The following is a 14,131-nucleotide window of genomic DNA, read 5'->3' on the forward strand; positions in this document are numbered from 1 at the left end:
ACGAAGAAGACGAGAACAAAGTTGGAAAGCATTTGAGAACAAACGATTCTTAAAATTCTACCGTAGTCTTTCAAATACGTCGATACTCTATGCAATTTGACACTTAAGATTATTATTTATTGCATATTCTTAAAGCATATGTGATAAAAAAAATTGTAACGATATTAAAATAAATAAATTTATTATTTATAAAATATTTTCACTTTGTATGCGCAGCTGATTTTTTAATTTGATTACGTGAAATATCGCAGATTAATTTTTTACAATTAAATTTTTCAATACGGATAAATAATAGATAAATAAAAGTAAAAAAGATATTTGTTCGAGTATTTGTGAAGAGTATTTGCAAACTATGCAAACAAGAACAAATGTAATCACGAATCCGATTTATATCCGACGCGATCGTGACGAACACGTTAGTAGGAAGACTTACGAGCGTTGCAGCTTGTTATCGTCGGATCACTATCGCCCGTCGAATCGTAAAAGAGATGTCTGCGAATCGATCACGATATAACATCATCGGAAGTTCTTTCGATAGGAAAACGTTTCTCGCATACACGAACGCGACACGAAAGCTACGAACGTAACTGCAATTTTAACTCCGGACAGGAGATTGACGTGAAGAGTTTCTATCTCTCTCTCTCTCTCTTTCTTTTCTTTGTGATATATTTTAAATTATCAATTGTTTGCATGCAATTATGGTTTTGGTGTTTTCTTTTATTTTTTACATAGATATACTTCGTTATTCATAAATTTTATGCACTTGCTATTTTATGTAGCAAAATATCTGAGGATAATAAAGTGCAACTGCACTTTATATTGAACACAATATTTTCAACGGAGAAATTAAGACGACGACGCAGAGATTGCGTAATCTAAGAGATGTACGCGCGGTAACGTCAAAAATTATATACACTTTTTATCAGCGACACGCGATTGGCCGGTATATATTTTAATCGTTGTTTGTTGCACAAATTTCGAGACGAGACATTGATCGAACGATATGTGTGTAACGTCACACAAATATTATTTTTTTTCGTAAATATCTTCCGGGAGAAAATATTTTTGATAGATTTTCTCCGTCAAAAAATATTTATGACAAAAATAAACTCTTGTGAAGAAAAATGAGAATAAAAAACTTATATTAAATAAAAGTATTTATTTTAATATCACTATTGTATTATTATTACTACTGCTATATACAAAAAATACTTTTCCAAAAATATATCTAATTTTTTTCAGAGACAAGTATTTTTTCTTTTAAATTATATATAATTACAGTGTATATATATATATATATATATATATATATATATATATCTTTATTTCCTGACTAATAAATTATATATATATATATATATAATTTATTAGTCAGGAAATAAAGGTCAATTATTTATCATTACCAGACAATCAATATCAATTCTTTGCGAAATATTCGATCTTGATATCCGTGATTTTACAATGCTCTCACACGAGTGACGAAAATAAACCGACGATACAGAGGTTCGTCGATCGCGTAACTGCAATGTCGAGAATTGAACTTTGTATTCTAAAGTTACGTATGTCGACGAAGCTCCTGGTCGAAGTATCGCTTCATTGTCGCCGACGACTTTGACGTTCATACTCCCTTGGGGAAGCAGTAGCTCGAGGAGGGGAGAGGAAGCGGGGAAGCGAGTTTCTCGGAGCATACAATACTCGCGAGCGAGAACGATCGATCCGACAAAGTTTATCCTTTTCTGAAACTGCAATTTCAATCGAGTCGAGCGACGGTGTAACGTTTCAAGCTGCAACCGCGAGCTATGTGACTACGGTTTTATGGTCCACCAGGGTGCCAGCGCGGTTTTCGGGAGGCCGTAAAGTCGATTGTATAACACTACGTTTCTCGAGCACCGGCTAACTCTATCTTCCATCGACCGAACGACCTCACATTCTCTCTTTCTTTCTCTCTCTTTCATCTTCTATTGTTTATTCTAACATTGTCCCTAAAATAATTTTTTTTTTTTTTTTTAAGTATCTAATTTCTTATCGGGGACAAGTATTTATTTCCTTAAATTAATTGCAGCATATAAATATATATATACACATAATTTATTAGTTGGAAAATAAAGACCAATTATTTATCATTATACTATTTCTCGCTCATCTATCGCTGGCCACGTTGCTTCACAAGTTTAGTAGTTATGCAAGTATGGAAATATAAAATGTAAAAGTGAATCATCTAAGAATAAGCGAAAAAATAAAAGCAACTTGTGTTCAATTTTGTCGGATTAAGAAAATTTAGATACACTTTTTTTGAGAATATTTTTAAACTTTATTAGAGGTATATCTGCTTTATTTCTAAAAAGTGAAATGATGGAAGAAATTCTTCATTTTTGTGATTATATATTTGAATTGAGTGAAGATCGAAATCAACATTTTGAACGTTAAATGAACTATTTTTGATTGAGATTCAGATGACATATGTATTATATTATGTTACAACTGAGATACGCAACATTAATTCTAATCAAATAATCCGCTTTTAAACCATGTTCATCTTTGTATAAAATACGAAAATTACGTATATACCCTAAATATAGCTCATTCCTATATTCGGTGCATATTATAAATTCTTTTACTTCGAAGAATCGGACATTCTCGTTTTGATGTATACTTGAAGAATCTTCTTTCTAGACTGCATTCGCTCTTTTCTCATTATAAAAGCATTATGAAGAATCTATACTTTATCATCTCTTTTAATCTCCTATCGAGATTATTCATTTTCTTTTATCCCATTCTTATTTATATTGCTCAACAGAATATAATTTTTTTTTGAGGGGGAAAAATAATCGAAACGAATAATTTTATAAAAGAATAAATTAATGACAAAAATATAAGAGCGCGCTCGATGTGCGAATTCGAGAAAATATCCGAGACATCCGGTCAAAGGATTTCTCTCGCGACGACGCACGCCTGTGTAACAACGAGCGATAACGAGCGAGTGTAATGTTGCATCGCGAATCGATCGATACGAGTGGTACACGAGCGGCGCGGATGGGACATTCATCCCTCTGTGTGTCAGTCGCTCTTGTCGTTACCGTCTCCGCCGCACACCCTCGCTCTGTTGTCGTCGCAGCCGCCGCGTCCCTCTTCCGCTTTCCCTTTCGACGGCCTCGGACGAGCGCGAGAACGCGAGCGGAGGGGTGCTGAAAACCCCTTTAAAGCTTTAACGCGACCGACCGAACCGTCGCGTCGGTCGTTAACGCGTGCACGTGTCGGCGAATGCTCGCGAGAGAGAAAGAGAGAGAACGACTCCCTCGCTCTTTTCCTCCCGCCCGTTAAATCGCGATCAAATTGTCGTAAAATCAAATCGTACAAGTGGAAACACACTTTCGTCCAGAGATATACTCGAGATCTTTGCGAAGTTAATAATAGAATAAACTTTTTCTTTTTAGAATATTATCCTTTTATTATTACAAATATACGTATATAATATAATGATAAAATATATGACGTAATGTATACTTTTTCATGTAATCGTGAATATTGTTCCAATGTTAATAATTATGATTTCGACGTTATTTCATTAAAATTTATAAGAAATTATTTTTTTAATCAATATATAAACATGGCATGTTTACAAATATGTTTGCATTTCCAAAGGTAGAAAAATTCATAAAAAAATACAATGTATCAAATGTATCAGAAATATAAAATACAAATTCGAGATTTTATACGATTATCGCGATTGGAATGTTTTTTTTTTTTTTTTTATGCGGCAGAGATTTTTATCGAGCGCGATCGGTCAATGTTAGGACCTACGCGGATTGGATAGATATGCGAAATCGCCGAAGACGCAACGAATGAAAACGAATGAAAAGGAAAGCGTGCGAATCGTGAGTACATACGTTTGCGACCTCGTTCTTTCGCCGTTCGTCGGCACTTGAAGCTCGTACGACCTTCTCTCCATCTTACTACCTCTCGAGATGCGTACCGCGAACCTCGCCATTCCAACTGTCACGACGTGACGTTTCTCGGTCCGCCTCTTACGAGCGTATCGTACGCGTGCGTGCGTGCGTGCGTGCGTGCGTGCGTGCATGCGTGCGTGAGCAGATGTTTAAACCGGATCCATTTCGGTGTTTGAAGGAAGGAATGAAGAAATTTTTGTTAGAAGCGAAGAAAAACGATCCAAATAAATTTGGTTAATTGAAGTTTAACTGAGAAGCGGATTCGATTCGAAGAATTATACAAAACCTAAAATTATACGTCATGAAATATATACGGAATTTGAAAGAGAAAGAGAGAAAGGAGATGTAAGAGTAATAATCAAGTTAAATTTTGATTAATTTTAAATAATATTTATATGGAAGCAATCTAGTAAAAGATGTCTTATGAAATTCTTAAATTCACAAAAGTATTTGCATTATATTATAAACATATAACATTTAGTGATTAAATTCTTTTGATATTGTCAATTATATTTAAAATATTTCATCAAACAATTTATTTTTATTTCCACTAAAAATAAAATTTTATAAACGCATTTCTAAAAGTGCATTCAGGTTTATCATAGGTATATACATATTAGTTTTGTTTAAAGCAATGTGCGTTTCATGGAAACGATCGCGAATCAAATTCGAGTATTGTATTGTATGAATAGTCGATGTCACAGAGAAATTAATCCGGCGGATATAATAGTATGATTTATATGCAAGTTTATGTGAACCGAGTGCAACGACACGACACTAATGTCTATATCCACGTGTAATGGGCGCTTTCCTGATCGAATGGATGAACAATTTCATTTTCTGCACTAATTTATTCACCACTGTACATCGTCGAGGGTATACATGATCGCAATGCGTCGAGTAATAATAGCAACCACCCCTTATTAAAACGAAGCGAATAAATTTGTTGTATTTTTAAACGCAAATATCCCTGGCAAGTCGGAATCAAATCAAATTTTGGAAGAAAAGAACAATTGTCCTTTTCTTTGATTTTTAACTCTTAAACAGTAGCGACAAAATAATCACGAATGCAAAACGAAATGTACATCAAGGACGATTGCCGGCCGTTGGATGAAAAGTAAATAATAATAAAAAAGTCAAGTAATTATTTAGATTGTTTCAGTCGGCGTAATTAATAAAATAAAATATAAGCTCTTATATAAGATATAAAAATTAACTTAGAAAATTGGCGAACAAGAGCAAAACGCTGTTCTACAATATTTAGATATGTAGAGTTTAGGCATTTTGTGTCTGTTTGCTGTTTGCAAGTTTATACTGTTTGTTCGTCTTTTTATGAATATCATTTCTGAAGTCAATCTTTCATTGTAAAAAACTTTCTCTGTCCAAAATTTTGCGTACGTTATTATAATAGATTAATTCGTTACATAGAATAAATATTTACGCACAAATTACAGCGTTTTGCTCTTATTCGCCAATTTTCTAAGTTAATTTAGATTGTCTTTGGAATAATACGTTTCGATTAATATCTCATGAAATAGCGATGTTTTATAAACATATCGTATAGTTTCTTCAAGTAATACTCACTAATTTAAATTTTTGATGAAAACTGGAATTGATTATAATCATGAATCACAACAATCCAACAATAAGCAAAAGCGAAAAATATATTTTACACATATGATAAATATATGTATTTACGTGCACTCTATTAATATCGTTTAAATATTAAGTAATTGATATTTCTATCGATTTCTCTTTTATTATTTTGTGATAATAAAAGTAATGTGCAATTGTAATACTTTTACATCTCACGCTCAGTCAGTAATAATCTCGGAAATTTATTTACAGCAGTAATTTAACTATGATAACAAATATATGACGTTGTGTTCTGCATATTTTTCAAAGGCATAAAATCGATCGTTGACTTTGCAGATGCTGTCGGTGAGCCAAGGAATGGAGGTCGGCAGCAGCGGACGCGGTGCATCGGCGGGAGATGACCCAACCACCGGTGCGGCGGGGGGTAGAGGCGGTGGCGGTGGCGGGGGCGGCGGCGATCCTAGGAGACGTCGCGACATACAGGAGGTGATGATCGCCGCGGCGAGAGATCGGGCGATCCGCGCGGACAGCGTCCGGCAGGATCTCGCTCTCAATTTACCGCCGCGACTCGAGCTCCCAGACGGTGAGGAACACCCATACGGAGCGCACTCGGATCTTCATCTCCGCAACCCGGAACAGGTAAAGGCGAAAAGTTTCCGCCGTAAGAAACGTAACTACGTAAGACAAGAGAGTACGCAAACAATCTTCCACTCTGTCCACACTTTACTAATAAACTTCTTTACTTTTAGGAGAGCGAGATCTACCAAAAGTGCGTGCGAGCACCTCCGAATCGCACAGTGTTTGATAGCGAGAGTCCGCCGCCTTATCGGACCCCACCGCCCAGTAGCAGCCAGCATATACATACGGGGCTGCTCGAGCTCCCTGGCGATCGGATATCGCGAAGTCAGAGCCCCAGCAGCAGCAATTTGTTGCTGAATACCGCTCGCTCGATGTTCAAAATGTTCCCGAGCCACACGACGCCATCGTCGACGTCGGTGCCGGTCAGCAAACCGCCCTTTTCCAGTTATTCCGAGTCCAATAGTAACGTGAGCAGTAATCTGAGCAGTAGCAATCTGTCCAACATCACCGTGGTGCCCTGCGAGACCGATGAGAGCCGGCAAGAACAGCAACAGCAACAACAACAACATGAGCAGCAGCAGCAGCAAGTCCATCAGAAGGTCTGATCCGCGGTGTCCTCCTTCTTCGATGCCATTGTCGTCATTGTCGCAGTCGCATCGTTCGATTCCGAGAACGAAGAATGGTTTTCAAGATCGTTTTGTGCGACTGCAACGACAACGACGATGCCCTTCAAGACTGATTATCGGAAGAAACGTCAACAAAGAATAGATCTCATCGGTCGTTTCATCATGTTCAGCAACGAATATCGCATATACGCGAAAGAAGATGATATCATTTCGGCCGATGGTATCCACGTTGAATCGTTCTTCCGGCGTTCTTCTATAAAGAAATAGAGAGAGAAAAAGAGAGAAAGAGAGAGAGAGAAAGAGAGAGAGAGAGAGAGAGAGAGAGAGAGAGAGAGAGAGAGAGAGAGAGAGAGAGAGAGAGAGAGAGAGAGAGAGAGAGAGAGAGAGAGAGAGAGAGAGAGAGAGAGAGAGAGAGAGAGAGAGAGAGAGAGAGAGAGAGAGAGAGGGTCGTCCGTTCGTGGCCTAAAGGAGGGCCGGCGGAGGTATAGAGAAGCCGGCTCCTGGTATAACGACTGAAGAGTCAAACCAGTCGTCGAGACTACGCTCAATCGCCGTGCGTTGATTCACGCCTCTGTTCTCTTTGTCTTTTCCATTGTGAGAATCGACGCGCCGCCACCGTTATCGTCGCCGACGCGTCTCATTGTGCAATTCCACATGCGGCCAGTGTCTAGCCTAGATCTCAGATTATTCCAAAGCGGTGGCACGAAGATTACGATGTTGCTTCGAGCGTCGGCATCAAAAGAGAAGCGAAAAGAAAAAGCGTAGGACGAGTGAGGGAGGCGGTCGAAAGCCAGCGTGAAAAACGGGGGCGTCATCAACGCGCGACGCAAAGCGATGGCCTACCCTGGGACAAGAAGCTCACCTGTCCGGGAAATTATACACGGCGAAAAGCTTTCGCTTCGAGGTGACACGAGTTTAGCAATTCGTATCATATTAGACTCGGCAACGAAGCTGATCCGCCGGATCACCCTCTTCCAGCTCTCGACGGAGGCTCGACATCGCGGAGGTTTGTTCATCGCGCGCGACAAAGACTTAGTAAATTATTTATTGCCGATATATAACATTTTATTCGCGACGGGCGGCTGCTGCGCGACGGCCGGACGGGACGAGTGCGGTTTCACGCAATGGTGGTTGTGGAGAAGAAAAGAAGAGAGAGAGGAAAAAAGAAACGGACGGACGGAACACGAGTTATTGTATGATCGTTCGTTGCGTGAGTGCGAGACCAGGCGTGCGTACGAGTAAATGCAAGCGCGCGTGTGCGGAACGAGTAGAACGAAAGACGCGCAAGAGGCGCGGCTAATTGCAGGGTCGAGGAAAAAAAAAGGGAGAAAGAAAGAGAAAGAGCGGACTGCGTGCGCGCGCGTGTTGTGTATGCGTGTAAGGAGCTATAGGGGGATAATGTAGTGCCAAGAGTGAAAACGGAAACTCTGTACATATTAGGCTAGGTAGTTCAATATCAATATACTTATTACGACTAAAAAAAATGATATGCTACATACCGATTTAAAAGTAAAACATCAAACATACGTTACAACACGCATACCATTAAAAAACACGAGATGGCAGGCCATACGAAACCGTAACGGGACGCACAAACGCTTCAGACTATATATTTTTCTGGCATGTATATTCTTCAAGTTGTCGAATACATTCTACCTCGAATGCTATATACTTTACAATAGACAATATTGAGATTCCAGTTGACGCTAATAAATTCATTAATTTATTTTTTATTCCGATGATGACGCGTTTATATTGTTGCATCCGCATCAAATCGATGTATCGATGTATATTAGGGAAAAAAATGTAGTCTATTATCGTATTATCTCGATTTGATGTGAATGCAACAAATAAATGCAATCATGGTTCTAACGAGGAGATGAAGCATAAACGATTCCATGACAGATATTATTTCGTTAATTTTGGCTTTTATGTATAGCAGGATTTGTTTCTTTTTAGATTATCGATATAAGATAATCGATAAATGTAGGAGAGAAAGAAAAGAAATAATAAATTAATAATCAATCATAGTATATTCAAGCATCGCGAGGAAGAGTTGGATGATGTTTTTTTGTTAAATAAACCTTTTTTTTCGCAGATAGACAACTTATTATTATATTCAAAGCGTATGACATATAAAAATAAGTAATAATAAGTCGAATCAGAATGTGCGTCTCTTTTGCGTTTCGAACGGCTTGCACTGTGTCCGACATAACGCTATCTTTATTATTATTCAAATAGATAAGGCCTCAGTTTTGACAAAATAGGACGAGTTCTGTTCGGATGAGGATTCGAGCTCGATGATGCGTTTTATGTCTCGCTTTGCAGTTTAATAAATAAAACTGCACTTAGACTTCAGTATAATTTGTTCTAGCAAGATCAATACGATAGTAGATTTCCAATTTTATAGATTAATCAATGACTTTATAAAGAATCGTCAAATTAATATAAATTGAATCAAGATTACCTTTAAGATATCTTATATTGTCGGGAAATATATTTAATTTTCAAAGTCAAAACACACCGGCAATATATTTATGCAAAAAAGCGAAAACGCCTCGTTAATTTCGAACCTCAATTTCGAGACAGAGCGAATCATTCGATTATTTCACATGAGAAGTCACCAATTATTATTATATTTCTTAAGAGTCCGCGACGCAGGGAGAAATTGCAATGAAATTTATACATTTCCCTTTGTGATTATGGAACGTGCGTGGCATACGAAGATAATGCGCGAGATAAGAGCAAAAAGGTGCCCACGCACGTAGAGCCGGATATCAACTCTCGTGTGCACTTCGTTGGCGTGAATAATTTCGCGAGCTTCCGCTTCGTTTTCGAGGAAATGCCGAACTGGGTTGTGGCACCCTTAGATCTCGGGATTTCGGATTCTAAAGTTAAGCGCACAAAATTCTCATCACCCGTGAGTATTGCCTCGTGATTTCGTTAAATCGCTCGACACACACACACACACACACACACATCCACACACCGTTAGACATCCAAACTGTGGCGTGTAACGTTTCGAGACGACGAGGTCCTTCATCGTTATATAAATTCTCTTCCTAAGCGAGAAAGAAAAATAAAATTGTAAATTGTAATTCTTCGAGAGAGTGTCCGGGCAATTGTGTGCGCACGGCGACGTTGTTTCGTTTCATGTTCATTGGTCGCTGTGTCGCGAGTCGAGGGAGGAAATATATCGTCTTTCTGTTTCACCTTTAAAATGTGTTCACACGCGCATGCAATATTAGACGACGAGATTTAATCGTATTTTATTCGTAAAGAAATTAGAGCGCGTGCGAAGCGAAGCGATCGATAAGGAATATCGGAAAGAATGTCTGATATCTCTTTTTTATTTTATTATTTTTTTTTTCCGAATTCGTCTCCATATCGCTCTCTCTCTTTTCGCTTCCTCTCATTCACTGTACAATCTCGTTCTCTCGTACGCGCATTCGTTTCTTCAATACGTAATAAAAAAGATGAATGTATTTGTATATGCGCGTTTGAGGGATAGAGAGATTATGGATGAGAGACGAAACGGAAGGAGAGGACACAATGGAAGCGAAATTCAAGAAAAAAGTTGTATAATTCGATGGGTCCTGTGCAAGTTTTGGTTAAATTTGCGACGTCGTCGATTATAGATTGAATTAAAAACGACGACGCGAGCGCGAGATATTTTAGATAAGTTCTAGGTGAAGTGAAATTTTTAGCAAGCTATTATCGATTACTATTATTGCTATCGGACATCGTGATATATCTAGCAATTTGTTAATTGGGATTTTGAGAGGTGCGAGACGTATGAGAGTATAATCGTGGCCTTTCGACACGAAAGAGAGAGAGAGAAAGAGAGAGAGAGAGAGAGAGAGAGAGAGAAAGAAAGAGAGAGAGAGAAAGAGAGAGAGAGAGAGAGACAAAGAAAGAGAGACAAAAGAGATGTAAGCGGACCGAGATTAAAATATTCTTTTGTATTTCTGCCCGAATTCACAGCTCAACCATCGAGATTGCCATTTTAAACGACTTGAAGAACCAAAATTATATCTTTCTTAGAGTTTAATTGTTTAACAAGTTGATAAAGTTGTCAAAGTTTACTAGCTTATCAAACAAACAACACTCAAAAAAAGAAAAATGTAATTCTTTAATTAGTACGGTTTAAATCAGACGTCATTTGTTATCGTTTGTTATCGAGTCGAGCAATTTCGTAAATAACTCTTATCGAATAAATATGCACTTTCAGCGTCGCGTGAATAAGATTCCATTCTTAGCGATCTCATTGCAACGCGAAGCGCTGGCTTGATCATGACATATCGTCGCGGTGCGCGACGTCAGCAGACTATACGACGAATTGTAATCACGATACTTCAAAGTTCATCAGTAAACCACAAACAAGAAAATGATAAAATATCGGAAACGTATGAGAATAAAATCGAAGGTACTTCTGTAAAATTGATTTAATTTTTATTTTGTTTAAATGAAGAAAAAAAAATAGAAGATGTAATTAATGTAAAAGTATGTTTTAATTAATCATGATTTAATAATTCTTCTTTTTCTTAATTTTAAAAAATTATAAACTGTTTTTATAAATGTGCTTTTAATTCACACGTCTTAATTTTTTATTATTGCAATATATTATAAAGCTAAATGACGTGCCGTGATCGATCGAACGATGTGCAGTTCTCGCGAAGTCAAGACAGAGAGATGCGTGATCAAGTCGGCAATTACCGATTAATCTAGTCACGTTGAGCCGTGCGTCCGGTCGGGGAACAATCGCGTCCGTCGTTTCGGATAACGTAGCCCTTATCGGCGGGAAAAGGATAAAAGCTCTCTTTCTCTCTCTCTCTCTCTCTCTCTCTCTCTCTCTCTCTCTTTCTCTCTCTCCCTCTTAAGGCGTAATGTGATTTCCCAAGGTGTTCCAAAATAACTCGCGTCCTCCCTCCGGCGAAATTGTGACGCGGAGCGGAGCGGTTGCAAGCGGGAGGGGGCTCGAAAGCGATCCCCCTCTTTTAAAGCTTTTGTTTCTAAGCTGTATAATTATAATTGTAACTGTTGATAAGATCGGTATGTCTAGTCCCTCGCGGTGGAAGGGAGGTCGAGAGCTTCGTCAATGTCCCTCTCGCGAAATCCATCCCCCTAAGTCTTTCGACCAATTGATTCTAATTTTTTTTTCCCTTACCTCTTCCTCCCCTTAAATCATCCGTGGTGTTGAATCCGTTTCGATTGCACACGATTCGCGATTTTGCATCCATCAGTCGGTCTACAAAGAATCTATGGAAAAAGCGTGTTCAGTCATGATTCCAGCTAGACATTTTTAATTTTTTTTTTTTAACACCGAAAGAACTCTGCGCTTTTGCGATATACGATGAGTCTTTGGAATGAACTCGATTGACGGATGCGAAAGTGGGAATCGTATCGAACAAACGGACAAAACATCAGGGGCGATGTCTCGTCATTGTTCGTAGGTGCGTTTATGTCCTGCAATCAGCCCTCCTCCAGTTTACGCGCTGATGAAGGGAGCCCGTAAGATGCGATTCTTCTTTTATATGGTTCAATTGTTCTATCCTCGCGTAAAAAAAAAAAAAAAAAACTTAAGAGATGAATGAATCGCACGTCACGAGCTCTCCTTATGAGTGCAAAGTGTTATGCGAGAGAGAGAGAGAGAGAGAGAGAGAGAGAGAGAGAGAGAGAGAGAGAGAGAAAGAGCGCGTTGCGGAGAAGAGTGTGACGAAGGTAGAAATAAAAGACAGAACTTGTCGCCGAGTTCGACAAGTTCAAACAACAAACTGTGGCAATGCGCGAGTGCGGGCGAGAGTGAGAGACAGCGAGAAAAATAAGAGAGAAAGAGATAGCGGAAATCAGGACTCCTTTTCTTTCAAAGTAATCGATCGATGTCGTAGGAACAGTGTCGTTTAAAGTAGTAGATCGCTTCTACCGAGAGTAACACGAAAAGAAAATCAAGATACAAAGTAAAAAAAAAAATCTCATCTCTAAGGGAATAAAAAAAGTTTGCGTGGTTCGTCGTGAAAGGCAAGGAGAGAGAAAGAGAGCGAGAGAGAGAGAGAGAGAGAGAGAAAATGAGAGAAGAAGAGATAGAGACAGAAAGGAAGGAAAAGGAAAGATCGCGCGAATTCGTGCCGCACTCGGAAAGAGGCGCGTCGCGTTTGCGAAATTGCAAATTTCGAATGCGAGTCACGTTTGTTCGAGCGCGTCATGGCGGGATGAAAGAGTGAGAATGTGAGAGAGAGAAAGAGAGACATGAAAGGGAATTCTTTTTATACACTATAGAGAGTCGTACCACACTATCACATAGGGAAAAAAAAGAAAAAAGACATGTTCGTTGTTCATTGCTCTGGCTTGCTAGGAAAAAAAAGAAAAGCAAACGATGTAACACACGACAGGTCGACGGGGAGATTGTTCGGATCTTGACGGGAAGTTTGATGAAGATCGAAAACTGTCATCCCCGAACAATCCTCCCCGTCTTGCCTCCAATATAAATCGGCAACACTTCGACATTGCAAGATTATTGGTGTACTTATCACGCAGTTTTCTACAAAATAAAGAAAACGGTTTTGACAAAAAAAAAAAAAAAAAAGTGAAAAAGAAATGGACGCATTTACGTGCGGCGATTATTTCGTAAAAACACCCGCTTCCTTGATCCACTCGTATACCTAAAAAAAAGCATATATATGTAATATGTGCTTTAAACATATGAATGTGTTAATATATGTGTTATATTTATATTTCTTTTTCTTTATTGTTAATTTTTAGAGCATAAAAGATCGCAGTAAGCGGATATATATATAAAACAACAGATAAATTAATTGAGACTCTCTAAAGTCATGTATGTACTACATATGTATTTTACACATGTTAAATTTGATTTTAAGTTGTAGCTGTCAATATGAAATTTTATCTACTTTATCCTGTCGTTTCTGTCAAATGTTACTAATTAGTTATAATCTAAATAAATATTTTTTTTATTTATATATGTATATCTTATCGAAGGAAAACAGAGATTTTTTTATGTTGTGTAATATTAAAATTATTTAAAGTTAAATTTGGAATTACGTTGGTATCTCTAATAATACCTTTATATAGTTGCATTAATGAATTTTTCATTTTAATGTTGTCTGAAATATTTTCTAATAATTTCTTAATAGTTAAACTAATATTTAAAGTTTGAAAGAAACTGCGAATCATAGATAGATTACTTCTTTTAACAAATTTAATAAATAATATCGAGAAAAATTTTTTTTAATTCTGAAATTATTACAAATTATATAATACGTATTTATATACGTATTATTCATTCAATATATTCAATATAAAGTTTGAAAAAAATAACACAATATTTTGACATGTGATGCAAGAAAGTCAAGTTTATTATTTATA

General features: G+C 37.7%; 1 protein-coding gene across 1 annotated transcript in view; it reads left to right on the forward strand.

The window, feature by feature from the left end:
* Positions 1-12,169, forward strand: part of LOC140668930 (uncharacterized) — a 69,774-nt gene extending 57,605 nt beyond the window's left edge. The window contains exons 3-4 of the mRNA XM_072898273.1: positions 5,880-6,182; positions 6,293-12,169. Of these exons, the coding sequence (XP_072754374.1) occupies positions 5,880-6,182; positions 6,293-6,727 (738 nt within the window). The 3' untranslated portion in view covers positions 6,728-12,169. The remainder of the gene's footprint in view (positions 1-5,879; positions 6,183-6,292) is intronic.
* Positions 12,170-14,131: the final 1,962 nt, after the last annotated feature.

This window comes from Anoplolepis gracilipes, chromosome 8 (genome assembly GCF_047496725.1).
Source record: "Anoplolepis gracilipes chromosome 8, ASM4749672v1, whole genome shotgun sequence".
Lineage (NCBI taxonomy): Eukaryota > Metazoa > Arthropoda > Insecta > Hymenoptera > Formicidae > Anoplolepis > Anoplolepis gracilipes.